The 22374-nt window shown below is 35.3% G+C and overlaps 2 protein-coding genes across 2 annotated transcripts; both read left to right on the top strand.

Moving 5' to 3' along the window:
* Positions 1–446: 446 nt before the first annotated feature.
* LOC123691007 lies at positions 447–15013 on the top strand. The gene is made up of 8 exons (XM_045635177.1): positions 447–1078; positions 3414–3599; positions 3687–4188; positions 4259–4312; positions 8606–8730; positions 10807–11129; positions 14371–14469; positions 14851–15013. The coding sequence occupies exons 1-8, from the start codon at positions 878–880 to the stop codon at positions 15011–15013; spliced, it is 1653 nt and encodes a 550-aa protein (XP_045491133.1). The 5' UTR covers positions 447–877.
* A 6478-nt stretch (positions 15014–21491) lies between these two features.
* On the top strand, positions 21492–22374 carry LOC123691121 (SOSS complex subunit C homolog B). Its single transcript, XM_045635359.1, has 3 exons — positions 21492–21678; positions 21768–21931; positions 22219–22374. The coding sequence occupies exons 1-3, from the start codon at positions 21648–21650 to the stop codon at positions 22372–22374; spliced, it is 351 nt and encodes a 116-aa protein (XP_045491315.1). The 5' UTR covers positions 21492–21647.

Here is a 22374-nt window from a genome sequence, read left to right on the forward strand (position 1 = left end):
CAACTTACGGCCAGCACAGTCTAGTTAAAATATAAAATCACAACACTATACAATCGGTTAATCTCCGTTTGGCAGAAGTTTTTTTATAATCTGTATTTTGTGGAATTGTAGAATATTTAAAATTATTATTACATAAAACCTGAGCATAAAACTGTATGTTTTAATTTCAAAATCAGGGATTCTATTTGATTCATTTATTTATTGCATACCTACCTATATAGTGATTAAATTAAAGTTACTTAATATAAAATAAAAAAAAACTATTATTTGAGGTTATCAAGTAAATTAAAAAAGAGAAGTTTCCCTGTAGTATATCATTGTTATAGTTTTTCATAATTAATAATATTTTGATAGTTTAAAAACAGGTACCTATTGATTTTGTTTATTCGTAAAATATTATCATCCGTAATGAGAAATCAGATTGACGTTTTACGTTGTTTTGTTTTCAAGTTGGTAATCAGTACATGACTGATAGGGTTGGTGGATGTACGTTCGTAAATCTTTCTGTGTATTAACTTAGTGTATTTTCTGATCATCCTAATTATTAATAATAATTTAAGAAATAATTTACTATAAAATTACTGTGATTTAATTTTTAATTTGTCGGTAGACCTAAAAAAAGTTTACACGATTCGAAAGTAAGTTATTACGTGGTTTGGAACGTCAAAGTGAATGTACCCATCAGCGAATGAATGACAAATTAAAAAAGTTTTATTTTTCTTATATTGGTACGAGATTTTATTGATTGTTTTCTTTCAAGATTTTCGGCCAGACGGCGACTGAAATTGCAAGTTACTGTGATATATTTATTTTCAATAATTAACTTTTCTTATCAAGCAATTAAATGATCAGGGATATCGAGTTATGTCTATAAGTAATGGAAGGTACAGAACTGGGTGGCGACCAGCAATTCTGTTTGAGATGGAACAATTTTCAAGCGAATATAACATCTCAATTCGAGGCACTGCGCGATGATGAGGATTTCGTGGATGTCACCCTGGCATGCGAGGGACACAGGCTGGAGGCTCATAAAGTGGTTTTGTCGGCGTGTAGTCCTTATTTCAAGGAATTATTTAAAGTAAGTCTATCTTTCACTCCCCACACTTTGATGTGTCACCATTACAATGACTCTAGTGAAAGTTGTTATGTATAAAACACTTGATCTACTTACAAATGCCATGTCTCGCGTTCCGGTTAAGTATTCGTGATTTCATTTATTTGTACCTACTTTAGAATTCTGTTTCACAATTTCTAATTAATTCATTACCATTGAGTCTACCAAATCATTTTAATTGGAAATGGCTCACGAATTCTTTACAATCATGCTACAAATTACGGAAAAACTCTAATCTAGCATGATTTAAAATTTTCGAAAATTGTAGTGTTTAATAATTTCTTAAATTTTTAAACATAAGGTAAATAAAATATTATATTCAAAATGGCTATTAGAACCTCATTTAATCAATTATTTTATCATTGTTAGGTTGTATTCAATAAATGAATGTGTGATCATAAAATTTATTGCATTGGAAAGTAAGAGAATATGGTTCTTGTAAAAACTAAAACACATTTTAATGAGCTTATAAATTTTTAACACTCATTAATATTTTAATGATCAGATATTGAAAGCTTTTTTATTATTAGTTCCAATTGATCAACGATATAAAATCAAATTGGATTGTAGTAAGGGTGAATACCAGCAACATTTTTAAACAATGAACATGATGTAATGTACATAAATAAACATTAATTAGAATAGGTATATTTACGTTTTTATATAGTTACCAAATTAGACAATATGTAAAACAGTTTGGAAATTGTAAATGTCAAGTATTGCCAATTCTCCACATAAGTATAGTATTGTAATAATATTATAGATAAATTGAATCACTAATATAAATGGTCAAGTATAGTTCACAACAAAATGTTACATATAGTATGAGATAAAACTATACTTCAAAGATAATTCTATAAAAACTTTAATAAACATTACCTAAGTTTACACAAATGATAACGGCACATGTTTTTTACAAACTCAATGAAATAAGTAATGGTATATTGAGTTATACTTTGTTATTGAAATTTATAATAATGTACACTGCCCACAAATATTGCCTGTCAATGACCTGTTACTTAATTGTAAATATTGTAATAAACCAAATCAAATTTGTATATTTTTGTTTATACTGAGCAATATCACTTGCAGTGATAAATGTTTCCCTTTATAAGATTTAAGAAACCATGAACAGGTAATCAAGAAACTTAGAAACATAATAGGTAAGCATAAAGTTATCCAAGATATATTATATAGGGATTATCTAAGGTCATAATATAGGGATTTGATATGAATAAAATCTATATTTTGTAAACATTAGCAAATTTTAATGCTCATAGTAATACAATTTTTGTTTTAATCAACTTATTAATTCACATTTATTAAAACAAAAATTGGCTATGTTCTAATTAGAATTAAAATAGGGAAAATATTAACATGCAATAGCCATTCTATGAATAACACTCATTATTTTATTCACTCATCCACAAAATTTCCTCTAATTTACAACTATTTAATGTTTTTCCTTACATAAGTATATATTTTTTTTATTTAATATAATATAATACTTAGTAATTAATTAAATTTTTAGGTTAACTTTTAGCCATCTACAATGACTTGTTCAACATCATCTTATTCTAATTCTAAATGTATAAATATAATAGTAGTAGTTTGACTAACACATTTCAAAATATCTTAGCTAATAACTGATAGCTGTTTTTATTCAAAGTACCTGACTTTTTCGAAAATCTCGAAAATGGCTAGATTATGTACATGGTGTTTGTAGGGTAAATCCATCAGAAGTGATCTAAACTATGTCTTTAAACAGGAATTACAGGAACAGGTAAACTTTCTCCGTAATCCTGTATATATTATAAAGATCCAGACAAACATAGTTTTTTCATAAAAAAACGTAGATTTCTTGAGACTGTTACTATTAAAAGTTTATACGCTATTTACACCTTCCAAAAGATGAATTTATGAAATCATGCATAAAACGTACCTTGGTTTATGGTCAATAAACTGAGGTGGTAACCAATTGGCCTTTGCCCTATTAAGGGTTAAATTAATTACAATTTTATCAAAATTGTGAACATTTTATATTCATTCTTTTATTTTGTGGTAAAGATATAAACAGCTATTTCCAAGATATAAGTTTTTTTTTTATCCAATGTAATTAAAAAAATTACATATTGATCTAAAATTAAATAGAACTGATAAGAACTCTGCCAAATGATAAGATATATGTATATAAAAGGAGATACAGATACGTAAATAAATTTCAACTTTGGCTTATAAATTATTGTATTTCCACCTTGTTTAAGATATGCAGACCATAAAACATATATTTTCATTACAGAATAATCCATGTCCTCATCCGATAATTTTTATGCGCGATTGCGAAGTATCCCATGTACGCGCGCTACTCCAGTTTATGTATGTGGGACAAGTAAATATTGCCCAGGCACAACTCAGCGCATTCTTGCGGACTGCCGACGCTTTACAAATTCGCGGCCTCACTGACTGCTCGCAACACAACGACAAAGTAAGAGATGCGGTACATCCTGAAGGCAATCCGAAAATCAAATAATTATTAGGTTGTTGTTTTAATAAGTGATATTTTTCCTTCCAGAAAGCAAATCGAAAGTCTCCCCCTTCTCAATTACGTAATTTGCTCAGCGCCAAGCCGTCACAGTCTACCTCCTCCTCCAAAGCCGCAAGCCAAAATGTGGAATCGACCTCTGCCGATGACCAAGAAAAGAGCGCCAATCGCCCTTCTGCAAGGAATTCTCCTGAAGTGCCCAGAAATAATCTCAGCGAAGATGCTCCCTTTCAAAGTTCTAGTCAAACGAGGCCTAATAATGATGACTATAGCCAAACTTGTAACTACCCTTCTTTGCGGGTAAAAACTGATCTCGAAGCGACAGATGTGAATAATGAAGAAAATGATATTCTTATGGACCCCGGCGACGCGGAGAAAGAAAGCAAGTGTCAAGACTTTAGCGCGACGGATTTATTGGAACCAAAAATGGAAGTCCTAGAACAGGAAGCTAGCGACGAAGAGCGATCGGGCTTTCAGCAATTATATTATAGCGAAAACAATACTCTCGCAAATCCCTTCGCCACTCTTCAAGGTGAGTGTGTACCGAGTAGGCGCGTATTCGGTAGTGAACGAAAACAATATGAACGATTTTTCTCTTGCAGGTAGTATGGATCTCATGACAGGGATGAACGCGGAGCTGAACGAGAACGCCGAAGGTGAATATATTTCGATTATAATATTCACTCTTTTCACACGCACAAGTCGTCTCGGACAGCCGCGCCCCCGGCTAACCTCTTATCACTGATAAACGGCGTAGAAGAGAGCGCGCGATTTCGTTTAGAAACTATCTATAAAGGTGTCTGAGAAAGGTGCTAGGCGCGCGGGTGTCAGGGCGACCTCGCCCCCCCGCCCCCGCGCCGCCCGCCCCGCGCCGTCCGCGCCCGCCGCGCTGCCGCCTCCACTGCGCCCAACGACGCACTCGACACGCGCTGCTATCTACGCTAATAGGATTCTCATACTCGATTTAATTTCTTCGTTTTGTTGGAAATTTATCGCCGACGAACGCACGCGCTATTCTTCTAGGGCGATCGCAATGAAGCCATTGAAAATAATACATTCGCATTCGTTATCATATATTTCATTACAATTATCATATTATCGTGTTGGCGACCACGATCTATGAAAGCGTCACGCGGATCGTCGCAGTTTAAATTTCTTGGTATTTCACGTTATCGATTATTGTCCATGTAGTCGTATATCAAAATTTTCATATTTAAATCATAGCGAGAGATTATCTGTTCGAGGCCGACGGCATTTGTCCGAAATTCTAGATCGAAAAATTCTGACTGCCGAGAGGCACCTAGTATCGGCATCGATGCCGTCTAATATTATCGCTATTATGAAGCGCCAGCCGCGTAACGCGTCCATATCGGTAATACATATCTACGCGTATTGAGGTGCGCCTTCGGGCGCCGTCCCGTATTTTCTGATCAGAATTTCTAAGAACGGCCTAAGGAAAAAAGAGCAGGGCAAGGCAGTAGCGAGATCCTATTAGCGAGCGGTCGGGGAGCGCGGCAGGCGGGCGGGGCGGGGCGGGGGCGCGGGCGGCGTAGTCCGGGGGGCGCAGTGCGAACGTGGTGTTGTTGGCAGCCGGCGCGGCGGGCGCGGGCGTGCGGTGCGCGCAGTGCGGCCGCCGCTACTCCAACGCGTCCAACCTGCGGCAGCACGTGCGGCTCATTCACGAGGCGCAGCCGGTGGTGTGCGCCACCTGCGGCCGCTGCTTCAAGACGCCGCTGTACCTGCGCCGCCACACGCTGGCGCAGCACCCGGCGCGCCTCAAGCCGCCGCCGCTGCCTGCCCTGCGGCCCGCGCACCGCTGACCTTACACGCTCCGTTCACGCGCTCTCTCCCCGCTCGGCAGCCCCGTACTCGCTTGTCGCCCGTGCGCTCGCCGCCCGCCCGATCGTACGTTTGCGTATGCGATTGCCCGATAACGATTTTTGAGATTCATTTTATTTTGAGGAAACTTACGCTTTCTTTCATTTAATCTCTTAAGGTATTCTATGAGTAAAAATTTCATATAAATAATTATATTTATCGTCGCATTTTCTTATAATATTTTCGCTTTATGCATTTTACTGCTTTTCTTAAAAAAATCTCGTCAAATTTTATATGTAATCCTTATATCGAACATTTATGAATAGTATAAAGAGATCTAGAGTACATTTAACAAAGGTAATTTTGGATATTTTTGTAGCGTTATCAATTACCATCAAATTTAGAATTTAAATTAGAATTATTCTCTTTGAACCTTGTCCTCTATAAATAAAATAACTTTAGCTAGAGTTAGACTTTTCACGTTGGTTACAATTTTCCTATACAAATCTCTTCCATTATTTTCTTATACGGTTTAAGACAAATTTGTCAAAGGGCAGTTTAAAAAAAGCAATAAGTATATATAGTTCAAAGTAGTTTAAGCGTTGCGGGGCTGTCAGCGTATCAGTTCGTTGGGTAATATTGTGAAGATGTGGCTTAATGTGGAATAACGAAGACTGTCTGTAGGTATATCTAGTCTGTGATCAGAGTGTCGCCGGGGGCCTATCTGCCGTCACACCTCCGCTTATTGGGTGCCTTTCAATAGTATACCAAGTGCCAGTTAATATCCCTTTAACGACGCCCTTCTGCTTATACTCCGGCAATGTTAGTGATAGCCGTATCTACCGTGATATACCATAAGTAGTGGACTCCCCACGTAACGTCGTTCGGCTTTAAATATAGTGCTGAATCATGTTGTCTGTTATATTATGTAAGACTAATTAGTTATGTTGCGAGGGGCCTCGTTAAAGGGAGTCGAGTACCTTCCTTTCTGACAATAGACTGATTGTTAATACATTTGTTGCAACCGGTGCTGATTTTTATCATAGATTATTTACAGGTTACATATTGTATATAAATACTTACATTATACACGTTATCCTCTCGCTCGACCCTCTCCATCGACGATAAGCGAATATAATATGTATTTTTCTTAGTATAGATATAATTTTTTTCTACTGTGAATGCGTTGGGGAGGGTCGACCGTATCCGTTTTATGTGTCGAATATACAAGTTACATAAACCCGTGATGGACAACAATAACAAAAGTGATATTTTTATACACAATAGTTTTATCTTTACAAAGATGTTATATTGTTGAGTGATTGGACGGCTCCCGGTTATAGTTTGTACAAATCTCGCACGTTACGGTTATTATTCAACTGACAAATTGATCAGTGTTTACTTTTACGTTTTAATCGTCACGTGTCATAAATCGATTTTTAAAGTTGCCATAAAACATCCAATCTCAGGGCACTTTGTGCTTCTTCAGTAGATTCTAAGAAATTAAATTTTACTAATCATGTATTTGCTAATATTTTAATGAATTTAGTCTATTATTAAAAATATTTTGATTTTTAGACTTTGATATAATATTATTATGATTGCCATGGAAAAACGCATCTAGTCATTTAAAAAAAACATCTTTAAGCATCTTTTAAAAAGGGAACGATGTCGATGATATGATTAGGGTTGTGAATTACAATATTAGTTTATCTTTGTAAAAAAGTATTCGTATAGTGAGTCTAATTGAGATCTCATTCTTTAGTTCCCATGATCTCTAAATTTTATTTTGCATTTATATTATACTTATTTAAGTGTGAATTGCCAAGTTTAAATGTTTTAAATTTGCGCTTAGGATATAAAAATGCTTATCAATCGATTTAATCATAAAATAATAAGTAATTTATATATATTGTATTCCTAAGTTCAAGAGCGATTTCTCGTCAGTGAAAAATAAAATGAAATCGAATCTCGTGTTAAAATTAATATATAAATAGACATTTCCTATAAACTCTATCACTATGATTACGATGTATATGGATGTAAATTTAAACAAAATTATTCTCATGAAGTAATTAAATATTAATGCTTAAATCGATGACATGCTACTTTGGTATAGATGTCGTTTAATTTCGTGTTAAGTATAAATTGTATTAATAAATAATAATTAATCAGTGGCACGCTTTTACACCACATACATACAATAATTATTATTATATTTCATATCTAAGGCAATAATACTTTATTATGATAATTCTATTCTATATTAATATAGACAGACTGTTGCTTATTAACGACGTGATGTTTTGTTGACTACCTATCTTATTACCTACTTATTAAGTTTTTCACTTGACCAAGACATATATTTTTATAATAGATCGCAGTGATTAATTGTTACTATATGCAGATATCAGATAAATTTATGATAAATTTAGCGTTTCGTTTGCCTCGACACTAAAAATATTAGTTTCCATATCGCCACGAAGTGTCAATTCCGAGGTTATTATTATGGTCTTATGGAAGATCACATTTAAATCATTTTTATTTTTAACATAATAAATCAATTGTTCTTATATTAATATTATATTATATCGTAATATAATCGCAATCGTCTGTGCAATTGCTTTGTGCAAACATTTTAAAATATGTATATATAAATCATTGTAATTTTTTACGAGATACAACAAATAAAATATTGCAGATATAAACTTGTCTTTGCTTCTAAAAATATTCTTATTTAATTCTAATTTACAAATTGAGTATAATGATTAATGATTCAGATATTTATTACCAAATATACCTACTTATAGCAGAACTTTTGTTAATTTTCTTAGCAATGTCATATTAATGGAATGGTAAGTTGGTTTCGTTGACATGAATGCATTTCCTTGTAACAATTACAATTAATACTAAGAAATCATAATATTATATTGTAAATTAATTACTGGATTAAATTCATCCATCTATTTTGTGAAGGAGATAATGAAATTATAGATCGTAATTTTATGACCAGTTTTGAATTAGATAACATTCACATATTTGACAAAAAGGGGGTATGTGCAAATTTGGAACAAATGGAAAGACGTGTTCGAAATTAAATTGAAAAAATGTAGGAATTGAATAATGTCCAGTTGCAGGCCGATGGGACGGACGGAGGAATCGGCCCGTGCCTGATGCGGTGTGGCTGGAACAGCATCGCCGCGCTCTGCCCTTCGTGCTCAAAAGGGAGAATGAACGTGCGCCCGCGCCGAGACTTGTAAGATATTCATTTGTGTTGCACTGTATTTATCAGGTTATTTTAAGAATTTATAATTTTGGCAAGAAAATCATTTAATTTTAGAAAATATTCGAAATTAATATATGTATATGCACCTAGGTAGAGTTTGAAATTCTAAATTTGATTTAGAGCTATCTTGAAATCGACACTTCCGATTTTTACTATTGCTAAGAGAGTAAAGAAAGAGTCAACGCTTTTTTTGAAAATACCAAGTGTTATAATATTATTATGGTACCATTTGGCAAAATAATAATATGCCTTCTCTAGTTTACGATGTAGAATTCTGGTGTAAGTATCCCTTTTGAAACATTTGTGAGAATCTATACCTTCGACAGAGATAGCTTATTAACTATTTGATTCTATTTGTACAAATAGCTTTTGAAATTTCGATAAGCAAGTTAACAACCTAATAACATTAGTTATACGATGGCAAAGTATGGAGGACTATGATCGGAGTTATGTATTTGCTTTGTTCAATTAAACAGATTGTGTCCAAACGACCTTTTGACACAAAATGGAGCATTTTGATATGTTTTGTCATAAAGCAGATATTGTTTAGATTTCCAATACGTTTATACCTATTGATTAAGTCTTGATAATTATGTTTTTTTCGTTATAACAACTTATGATCCGTACATAATCGATAAGCAATTAACACTAAATCGAAATGGAAATTTTTCTTCACAATCTTCTAAACCTCTCTGTAACTGCCAATAGCTTTTCGACTCCAATATAGTAAAAAATAAACTTTTCAATGCTATTGTTAGCTACTTAATTTTTCCTCTTCGCATACTTACTAATCGCAGTGTCATCAACACGTGTTAATATATTATGTTATTTGCGTGATTATTTGAAGATTTTCAAAAGTTGTAACTAATTTTATTCAAATACGCTCAAGGATGAGCATATGTAATAAAAAAAAACATATGCTCAATAATGCTCGCGATATCAATGAAGGGAACATTGTTTTGTATTCAATCTAATTATGATAGAAGAAATATAGTACTTCTAAACATTTTGAAACAACATTCGGTTCTGTAAGATATATTTTTTTTATTGATACTAAAAATATACGATAGGCTTTGAACTGCCTGAAATTGATGATAAGAGACAGATTCTGACCAAGTTCCTAACCTTTGTACCCAGCCATCAATACATATACTGGATTAAACTGAATATTTTTAATGGCCATAATCAAGAATTCACAAAATTTTAATTTTTAATGAAACCATAGATTTACATGTACCAAAGACCATGTTAGGATGAACTTGTCTGTATTATTATCCGGTTATTACAATTTGAACCTTTTCGACAATAGTAACAGATAACGATTCGTTTAGCGTAATTAATACCTACCCGACGAACGGGCTACCTTATCGCATATACTTCTAAAAATTATCAAGGGTTATCTTTGACGATGGAGCGCAAAAAGTGTCGAATGATGACTGGCGGTTTGAGGGTGCGTTTTTTATCTATGAGCGAGTAACCTAGCTGGTGATTCGCTGGATGGTCAATGGTCGCCCACGCTCACGAGCATATTTTCTCTAAAAATACGTTTACCGTTTGTAAGGATTAACGGACAGGATTGACAATGGGTAGAGAAATGGACTAGGAAGAGTGAGAAAAGGAAATAGGCATCCACCTCTGCCACTCGTCGCACTTAACAAAGCAGAGCAGCATTCATATGCTTCCATTTCATGCTGCGAAATAGTAGCATAAGAACACTGCTGGCCGGTGCTTACGAGTCTAATTCGCGCCGAAGAGTGCTCGACTCCACATTAAGGGTTCTTTTCCACCAATAATGTGCGACGAATGTGTTTGTAAATAACCAATTGAAACGCTAAACGCTTCAACTAAATCAAGCGATATAATCGGTTCTTTACAAACACATTCCTCGCTACACATCCTTGCACATTATTGGTGGAAAAGCGCCTTAACCCATCGAGCTCCAAGCGGCCCGATCGGTCCAAGAAACAATAGATTTTCTATTGTGTCTGCGGTTCCGGGGCCTGAGTTGTATTGTACTATTAAGTCGGTCGTATATCCTGCGCGCAGATAAAGCTCGGCGAGGGCGTGGAGATCCGCGAGGACCTGCTGCGCGGCGTGAAGTGGGGCGACTACCGCAAGGTGACGCGCGGGCTGGCGGCGGCGCTGTTCTCGCCGATCGAGCTGGCCACGTGCTCGGTGACGGGGCAGCGCTGGTCGCGCGCGGGGCAGGAGGCGCGCCCCACCAAGCCGCCGCTGGACCGCCGCCGCGTGCACGCGCTCATCTCGTACGTGAGCCGCCACTTCCCCGACGTCGAGGTGAGCCGCATCAAGCAAGTGCTCGCCTACAAGTGCAAGGAGAACTGCGCCGCGCTCAGGATGCGGACCGCCAGGTAATTCCTGTACTTACACGCTTGAATGGTTACGTGTGACGGTGCCTTTACATGAAACGAACACAGAGCTAGAGCGTTCTTTTAACTACTAACAACAATGAAAGAATGCTCTACGCCTGTTTACACTGATAGAATTTGACATAGTATGGTTAGAATGAGCATTCGCTCGTTTGATGTAAATGCACGGTAGAGTCGAGAGAATAGCATGTATGATATTATAGATTTCAATTGGTTTTTTATAAATTGTATGTATACCTACAATTATAGATACGATTCCCGGAAGCAAATATCAATTCTATATCTGATTATTTTAATCCTTGTATATTTATCATGTGTTAAATTAGCTAAGTCATTGAAATTATATACTTAGTCTCGTTTGCCCTCCTCTCACGCAACAAACGGTGGAATTGCCTCTTCATAGAAAACAGAGTCAATAAAATAATGCAGTTATTTAAAAGACCAGACTGAAATACTGTAAAATGTAAATAAACTAAAATGATCTGAACCAACCACAATATATCTTGAATGGAGATTTTTTTATTTATCACTGTATTATCGAAAAGTGCTTATCAATGAAATCATATGTTGTATGTACTATTTTGGATTTTCGGTGGCAGATTGATATCTATTATAACTTTGATAGAAATGATGCAATAGAAACGTGACACTTTAAATAACTTCTATAGATTTCAATATTCATATCAAATTAATATTCATAAATGCGTTCTTTCGTAAAGATATTGATGACTTAAATTAAAATTAAATGGAATGACACGAAACATGCATTGGTTGACCATTTCGTGAAAACCATATGTAAAGAACGTCCGATGTCCTAGTTTCATGTTAAGTATACATGTTATTATTATCTTTCTCAGAAGCAAATATAAAATAAAAAAGCTCATTGTTCACAAACTAGTGCGAGAGTAAGTATATTTATTTATTTATTTATTTATTAATACTTTATTGCTCTTAGAATCATTACAAAAAGACTTAATCTAAGGATACATTACAACAATTGGCGGTCTTATCGCTATGCAGCGATTTCTTCCAGACAACCGGACGTACGAGGAGAAATTAAATTAGAGGAAAGGTGAAGGGTAGAGCATAATTATATATTTATAAAAGAAATAAATAAAGACTAAATAAATTACCTGCGTAAAGATATATCCATATAATATATAATAGATACAATATAATATATTCACAATCAAATAAGAATATGTTACGTAATAATAGTATAATATTCGAATACATATAATATAAATAATTTATATTAAGTACAGCGAGAGAAATGATAATCACGCACCAATGCTTTAAAACTCGATAAGGATTGTGCATTCTTTATATGAAGAGGCAAAGCATTCCACAATTTGATTGCCTGCACGGTAAATGAAGTGTCATAGAAGTTGGTGTTGTGTTCTGGCATTATTAATCGGAGCATTTCAGTCGACCGAACAGGTTCAGCATTGTTACCCCTAAACACAAATTTTTCTTTGAGATATTTCGGCATTTTTGGAAAAAACAGTATACAAATATTTATATTGTAAACAGTGTACAAAAAACAAAAAAATGGTAATTTAGAATAGATAACTGCTTAAATATGAGCTAATTGTAGTAATAATGGAATTGATAACACCATGACGAAATCGATTTTGGTGGTCCGCCTTATCGCGACCTTTGCTTACACTCGATTATCTCATGACTCATGACCAAAACTCTATAACACATGGTGTCTGAACGGAGCCGCGCCTATAACGTAAACAATCCGTGTTAACTCTTATCGAACACCCATTCATCATGGAAACTAGTTCACGGATATTATTCAAATTAATGGGGTCTGTCGTTACGACATACAAGCAGTCTAAGTAGCTTGAACTGTGTTGATAATGGTTCAGAAGATTCCGATTTGGTGACATGGCAATATTATTTATTGCATTCAAAATGCGATGCGTTTGAGTTTTATTTTTTTAATCTGCAATGGGCAAGTATAAAAACTGTATTTTGCACCTATTGTTGAATGATAAGCAAAAAGTCTTACCCCTAGATAGCCTGTTCAATTCTTAGTTGTCATGGCATTGCTAGCTAGAAACATTTAAAACAATCATTTTGGATTTGATTTATTTATAGGCAATCTATTTGCTCGTTTCGTTTCCGGAAAATATTCGGAATAATTTAGAAACGTGCTTAATTTTTTAATTGTAATCTACCTTTATTTAATGACACAATAGGTACTTTGTTAATTATATTTTGATAGTGCTTTAAATATAATATCGACGAAATGAAAAAAAATAAGTGCTATATATATGACGTCAGGAATAGCGTTGATAAAATAGAAAAGAATGTAGTTAACATCAGTAAGGTACAAAGTGGTGTTATCGTGGCCATGTTGCAATGGGGTTTACTCGCGATCATTGCCGAGGTCGTGATGATATGGGACGGCTTACGACATTACTGATTACTGTTGCGAGGGCACAGATATCTTTAGTGGAAAAACTAGTTTTTGTTCGTGTCTTTTGATGCAGGGGCTTCGATACAAAATGGTCTTAAGCTCTTCTTCTTCTTAAATAAACTAACCTGTAGCATCTATATTAAAAACTTAAAATACAGTAGATGCAAAGCAATGCACATCTATCCAATGCATATCGACCATAAGGCTGGTTGCAGAGCTTGACCGACCGTCAGTGCGTACCGTCGGTCCTCACGATACGCATCAACAATTATTGTATGACTATGACACTAATGCGCATGACAATACGCGTGCGTATGGTCGGTCTAGCTATGAAAGGTTTTATGAATTTCCATACATAATATGACAAGCGCGACTGACGTACCCACTGACGGTCGGTCTAGCTCTGCAACCAGCCTAAAAGTAAACACACAACACACAAAAACAACCTAAATCGAATGGTCAGATCTTTCGGATTTGTCTAAAAAGAAAATGCTCGGGGAAACTTGAATTCTGTCTAACTTTACTATTATCTTGACTATTGCATAAGACTTCTGAAACAGTCAGTTTCAAATCAAATATTCTGAGGCGATATCATCCACTGGCTCTGTTTTCTTCTACCCTTCCTTCTTAATCAATCACTCGTTGCTCTAGCAACCATGTCAGTATTAAGTGGTAACTCTCGGATACATGACACAAATAGGGACATACCAATACCAATAAACAAAGCCGCCAGTACAGTCGGCGCACTCGAGGCAGTAATACAATTTGAAGCAGGTTGTCGAACTGTTTCAGCGAGTCGAGCAACTACCTGCTGAGCGCGGCGGGGCGCGCGCCGTGCGACGACCCGCCCGCGCTCCCGCCGCCCGCCTCGCGCGCTGCCTACCCCACCTTGTGAGTCCACACTCCACACTCTACATAACTCTCGTGCTATTTATTATTTAGGAATTACACCAAAACACAATGCTAGTAGCATGGACAAGTGAGAGGAGGGCACATGAGCACTTGTAATTCCTTATAAACATGTGATTGAGCACTATTATGAAGCGTGAAATCTATGACATATTATGGTGGGTCCGACGCATTTAAGGTTATTTACTAATAATACCTACATATGCGCGCGAATTCTTGTGCGCCCTTCTCTTAACATGATTTTATATTATTATCCGTTAACTTTTATGTTTCAACTTACGTTTAAATATACCCAAATTAATTGCCAATAGTTTTGTTACCAGAACATTAATATTTATTCAGTGTTGTTTGTTATATTTCCAGCGAGACGTCCAAAGGGGGCGGATCAGGTGCGGGCGGCAGCGGCACAGCGGGCGCTGGCGGGGGAGGGGGGACGGGCGGGACAGGCGGCGGGGGCGGGGGCGGGGGTGCGGGCGCGGGCGCGGCGGGGGGCGGGGGGGCCGCCGACGACGACACCGCGCACTGATGCGCACACCGCACATCGCAACGAGCCCGGCCGCAAGCAGTGCGGCCGCACCTTAACCAAAAATGTCGCGTCCCGCGCTACGGGCGCGTGTGTAACGTTTAGGTGATATTTTTCTATTGGCTACCGATAAGGTCTGTCCGGTCGCGCCTTCGGCCGGCGGGAGTCGCGCTCGAAGCTCTAGCAATAATTTATCAGGTTCCTAAGAAATTTTTTCGTAGTTAGGTTCTATTTGCACGAAATTTCGCGAAACACTGCCGCTTGTTTCTAAATTCCTTTCGTCTATATTAGTCGTTCGTTCGCTTCCCTTATTTTATGAAGTGTAGTCATTTTCGTTGTTTACGTAAAAGTTTGTATATGAGGCATTTGAGTGCTGTACGAGGGACCGTTGCAATCGCAAGTAAATTTATCGAAATGGCATAATTTTTAGAACTAACATAGAGATATATTATAGTCATTTCTTTTTTTATTAGGTGTATAATGTAAAGATGAATTTATTTTGGAATGAGTCAGGTGTGGATATGTAAAGTTTTCGGAGAGCTGTGATCGCGATGGTTTTATAATGGAGTCATATTTTTAAATAAATTTAAGAGTTATTACGTAATTTACTCGTCAATGCGTGCATTCCACGCTCACATATGTCTTTGCATAGGGCGAACTCGTTGCACTGACTCAGTGCCGTTCGTTTGTTTTCTTTTTTTAGCATGCTTGTTATCTTATATTAGTCAATTTTTATTATATTTTCGGTTTATCGGTCGTTTTCGTTATATGCAAAGATTATATTTGGAAAGTGGAATAAAGAAAATTGGCATTCACCACACTATTTGAATAGGTTGGAAGTACATTTGGCGGTTTTAGTTGCAATTCCTAAGTCTTGTCTATGCTATAAATCATGTTCTTTGTAAACATTTTACTCTTAATATTTATTTCCTATTCATGAAAACTTCGAGTTTTTAAAGTGAAACTTTTATTACATCGTCTCAAACTTTTTGGTCTGTGTAGCGCATGTCGCGTGACGCACGATACGTACGATAATTATCGTACAAATACGATAATTTTTAGTCAAATGTCTATAGTGTGAAAAAAAGTTTCACTTTTACCGTGGTTTCATAAAAACCACACAACATTTTCTTTATTGTATGCTATATGCGACAAAAGCGGCCGAATGTATTGTATAGGAGTTGTCAATTTGGTGGGGGACGGCATTCTGCACATCTGCACAGGAATGTATTTATCATATCAAATAAGCAATAACTATTAACTATAATTTAAAGAAGAGAATGAATTTTTTAATTTTTAAAATACTATTTTAACCAAGTTGTTATATAAAGAGTAGTTAGTAAATAACTGAATTCTCTTAAAGTCCATGATCATTTATATAGTTCTTTTGAACAATGATCTAATCCTCATAATAATTATGTAACACATAATCAAGCGTCATATCATTTTATTTTACAAAATTTTTTACTCTAATTCATACATATCTCTCATATCAGAAACAGACTTAATATGTGCAGGGGAAGTTCAATAATAACTACTATATATATTAAAAAGTTAAGGTAAAGGTCCTTGGCTAAATGACGTATGTTCGATTTGTTGTAAATCAGTGAACAAATAATAAAAAAATTGTAAATAAAATACAACGCTAAACCAAATTAGTTGCCTATGAAAGCCACTACGATTATGATCTCTTATTTAGTACATTATAGCTTCTTATTAAACGTTACTTTCTATTTTAGAATAAATAAAAATATTAAGCTTTATCTATTGCGATAAGAAAGTTATATTAGTCAATTTGTTATAAACCAATTGTAAAATTATATTTAGTCTATTACTACTAATGATAATGACGTTATTAATGCATATTCTAACACTAGTCGTTGAGCACATATTTGGTCTGTTTCCGTTATCACAGTGCACGGTTTGCACGCGACTAGCGCCCGCACTCCGCGCCGCTCGTCGGAGCGCGGGCACGTATGTATAAGTTACAGTTACCAGAATTAGAATATTCTAGATGTCACTCAACGCTGCGTAGTGATTCTTATTGAAATGTAATACTTTACGATGCCAATTCAAAGTCTAAATGCTCAATTTTGCCAAATTTTTACTTGCCGAACGTCTTGTCTATTGTTATTTTTCGAGTATGTTATTATTTGTGTTCAGCCATACCGGCCCGTCCCTCTGTCGGCGACGAGGGCGAGGCAGTGGCTCGAAAGATTTGCTCAAAGATGCGAGTGTTCTGATGTTTTTATTTCCAATGTTCACATTTATCTACAATATCGACCCGATGAAGTTTATGTCGTTAAGAAATACACGTGAGCGTATGTTTATTGTAATTTGTAATTTATTGAATCGTCGTCGAATCGAACGTAAACCTAAATACTTGCGACGAATGCTCGAGATGCAATATGTTAATTTAGTGCCAAATGATAAGTTAACTCGTAGCAATATTGTAACCTAATGCTCTCGCGCAGGGCCATCGACCTATGAGGTTTCAATCGTTTCTTTTACAAGACTATATTAATATATTTATACAGGGAAAGTGTTAGGTATGTACTGTTCGGATATAAGAATGTTGTTGCGGTATAATACTCAATGCGGCGGGGTGTAAAAATAAACGCGACACGATTCCACTGCGTACTGTTCCGACACACTCGAACCTCAACCACAGGATAGTTATTTACGTACCGCTCGTTTGCTGCACTTATTTTTACACCCCGCTATCGAAGCACTGAATGAGCAATGGAACAAGAGAATTTATTTACTCAAATAAGTTTTTAATTATTTATAATCATTTTTTTTACTCAATATTATATACTTTATTTTGCATTTTACGATAGTGACGGCAGCTGTCCGCGACGACAGTGAGGGATATGATCAATCACTGTGTAGGGTTTCATGAATAAATTAGCGACGATACATCGAACGTGACACATTGGGCACAAAATATTATTGAAAACGCTATTGCTTACATACGCTTTGTAAATTGTAAAATACGACGGGATTTCTAAAACATTTTGATAGAGTATGTTTGTGAAACCCTTGTTATAAAGTCTATTATTATATAGAATAGATATATTATCTCATATATCTCACTGAGCAATAAATCTGTGAACTGTATATAAGATCAACGACGAAGCCACTGCGCCCGCGCGGGCGCTGTGTTGTGCCAAAATTATGTGCTAGTCTTAAAAAAATGTTGTTATCATTTTTCAGATTTTATTTAGTCCAGAATGCGTTTGTTCCTGTGCTGTGAAAATATTAATTATTCGAAACAAATCAACACTTTGAATGTGATATGGTTTCACACGATGTAATCGCTCCGCAATACTAGTTTAGATGATACGTTTTAATCGATAAGTCCTAGGAAATTTTTAAAAAATTATATAAATTTATCTTCCAAAAATTATTAGGAAATTAATTTCGATGTTATCGTAGGTGATTTAATTGTTAAAATTTTGTAAATATATTTGTAATGATTGTCTAAGACAATGTAAAACTTGGAGCGATTACATCGTGCGATGGTATGTGTATCGTGTAGGTCGGCACCATCACAGGGTTTGTAAAAGTAGCTAGGAAAGTCTTTGTAAGTGATTTTTATACGAGTGTGATAATAATATATGTCACATGGGATGCGAGATGGTTTTGATAAGGTTAGGGTTGACGTCGACGCGCCAGTCGTCCAAAGACATGTTATGTGAGATTCGAGTCAGATTCGGGGAGTTATGATGACTTGTGTTGGTTTGTTGGTATATTTATAGTATTTTTAAAGATGCACATACTGATTTAGCTTTGAGCTCGTGCAATATTATTCCAAATTGTTTATAAGAAAACTGTTATAATTATTTCTAAATTGTTACATAAATATTTTTGTAATTCTAAAAGACAAAGGCGACTTGAATTCTATTTTTGTTGTGCATTTATTCTCAAATTTTATCGATATGATAATCACAAACCCATTGTGGACTGTAATGTCTGCATGTGACGAAAATATTATTGAAATACGGTAGATGGATTTTTTTATATATTGCTAATATTGTGAGTCAATTCTAGTAATGTTTATTCTTTTTTTTTTTAGAGTTATTTACAACTATGATTCAATGTTAAGATTGCTCAATAACGATGCAATGTTGATTACAATGTAGACAAATCAATTACAACGTTTTATATCGTTATTTATCTGATATTTTACTGTTCATAATTTGCGAGTTGTGGCAGCACATATTTATAGATTTATGTTTATTCTTAAGAGAGGCCAAATGTTGACTTGCTTATGTGAGACTGTTTTGCCAAGAATCAGAAAGTATATTACCTACATTGTTTTAAAATAAATGCTTTTATATACTACTGCTTTTTATTTCAACATCCTGGCTCCTGTTTGTTTGTATACTCTGCTATGATATATTATTGGGTACAATTGAATGAAGAAACTGCATTTTAATGGAAATGTTGCGAACGATTCATAATTACCTTGTTAGTTTCTAATTAATTAGCATAAATTGTATTGTTTTATTTTTTGCCGTTGCAATTTACAGAAAGAAGTCCAGTTTTTTAAGGTTGTTCCGAAAAAAAAATATGTTGACATAAGTATAAAGGTGAGTTAGGTAATTCCGAATTATGCTTCACGCGTTGATTCTAGATCGGTCGAGGAAAGTAGTGGGGGCAGTCTGCGCATGTGTACAATCGTGCACGGAAATTCTTAGCGTGTTATTAAGCATTTTTTATTTCGTTTTTTTGAACTTTAGTAATTAACACACTAATATTATAAAAGTGAAAGTGAGTTTGTTTGTCTGTTATATCTTCACGCCTAAATGGCAAAACCGATTTTGATGAATTTTGATACAGAGAAAGTTGGGACCCTGGAGACGGATATAGGCTAATAAAAGCGGGCGAAGCCGCGGGTAAAAGCTAGTTTATGATAAGTTGATAACACTAGTTTTTACTTGTAATTTATCTTGCAAGTAGGTAAATTAAGAAAAATTTAAAAACAAAAGTAAACAGTTATTATATTTATTACGTAAAATCACACGAAAATTATTCACGTCATAAACCATTTTTCTAGCTTGCCGTTTTAAAATTTTATTTTTAACCATTTTCATTTTTTCTTCTACGTATTAGTCGCGATAATACAAGCTGTGCGCAACAGTACTCAAGAGGCAAGAGACGCGTGCACAAAGCGCGGGAATAGATGAACGGCTAACCTACCAATAACGAGTCGCCGTCGGCGCACACCCACCCCCCTCACTCCGCACGTCTTCATTCTTCAAGGTCGGAAGGTCTCTCTACCTTAAAATTGAATACTGCGCATACCCTCTCCACTTTTGCCGAGCGATCTAGAACCGACGCGGCAACTGTAACTATTGGTTGATTAAACAATATTAAGTATTATTTGCATACCTATAACACCTTCAGGATACTCATAAAAAAACGATGCTCTGAATCGTGGGCGTAGCTAGCTAGGCATGGGCTCAGGGTGGGGCAACAAAAATGTTTATTGTGTAACTAGCAAAGTAGCAACTATACCCAAAGTCATATCCCGGTCTTCGAAACTCGAGGAAAAAAGGAAATCCTTAAAGAATCACTTTGTTGTGCGTCCGTCTGCCTGTCTGTCTAAAAAGACCCAAACAGTTCTCAGGAACGCGTGACGGTATCAAGCTGAAATTAATACTGAATACTAAAGTCTACCGTCTTTTGAAGATGTGGAAAAATCAAACTAAACCAACACAATCAAACATTTTTGCGAAATTCGCACATGTCGCAAGGAATCAAAACCCAATTAGGCTAGTAGTTTAATTTTTTCACTGCTTCAAGGGACCGCAGTCGATATGAATTTAAGCATGATACCAGCTTACAAGCTAACAGCACGTATTCCTGAGATAAAGGGACAGACGGACAACAAATTGATCCTATAAGGGTTCTTTCTGTTCTTCCTTTTGTGTTTTGGAACCCTAAAAATATGGTTGGGGCTACTCATTGCATCAAATATAATATCTCAAAATCTATGGAGAATTTTGTGGTATTGTACTTAAATGGAAGAATTGTAGCTCATTTTAGGCTTTAAGGTCTTTAATAAAAAATAAAAACACTTCCTGCTTTTAATTTTCAAAATTTAATTTACTGGGGTAACTATATCATTTTAAAACCAAGAAAAAGAACACAAATAAATTAAAAAGTCTGTTTATTTATTTATAAATCTTGTAATCTAAGAGAAAAACAACTACAACAAAACGAACAAAACATACCTCTTTTTAACCGACTTCAAAAAAAAAGGAGTAGGTTATCAATTCGGCAGGTACCTATATTTTTTTTATGTAACTATGTACACCAATTACAAAAGAATATACTTATAATAGATATTTATAATATTCTTTATAATTCTATATTAACTTTGAATCTGTTATTTTATTTAGCGTAAGTAGTACTTGAATATACGACTTACCGTGCGTTTAATGAAACGCCCGGGTCATTGGCATTGGCAAGACGCCAACTGTCAATGTCAAATTTCGACTTAGTAAACAATAACTAAAAAATCCAATATTTTTACAATTTATGATTATTTTACATTAAATCAAGCAATTTTACTTCGAGAGCATAATTAATTCTTGTAATTGACATATCTTACTAAGCCAATAATTAGATGGCGTTTCCTCAGCCAAATGCACAAAGAGGTTACAATTGAATTCGAGAATTATTTTATTAAATGGAATATTTTTAACTGAATTAAATTGTCATTAATTTATGTATCTATATGCTACAGAGTTAACAAATAGAAAAATTTTGGAGGAACTACAATTGAAAAAGCAGATGCTATTGAAACAAGGTGCTGTAGCTCCACTCACTGCCACCACAATATCTCTAACACAACCGAATCCCGTAAGCCAGTTGCCTATGTGTTCAATACCACCACTATCGGCAACTGCTGTAAGTATGATCCCTATTTTGTGTAATACTATTAGTAGATAATTTATGCAAACACACATACACAAGATGATGAGATTATACATAGATGTGATTGTTAATGCTTGGGGGCCTGGTGACCCGTAACACAAGTATTTTATACTTATCGCGGGCACCAGTCTCTCATAAATGTTAATATTAAGATATATATAGATTAACAATGTAGGTATGTAATGATTGTTCATTTGGGATGAGAAAATAAATAAATAAAATTTAATTTAATTAATATTCATGACTATTTTTTTTTATAGGGCTTTCCTCAACTACCAGAGGCAAACATAGTTAATACAAGCCACAGGGCAGCTTTACAACACGCAAACGCAACATCCTGTGGATATTTTGTGTCTCAGGATTCCTCTTTTGGCAATCAAATATTACCAGTGTTGCCCAGATTTGATAACAAGTAA

This window comes from Colias croceus, chromosome 4, assembly GCF_905220415.1.
Source record: "Colias croceus chromosome 4, ilColCroc2.1".
Lineage (NCBI taxonomy): Eukaryota > Metazoa > Arthropoda > Insecta > Lepidoptera > Pieridae > Colias > Colias croceus.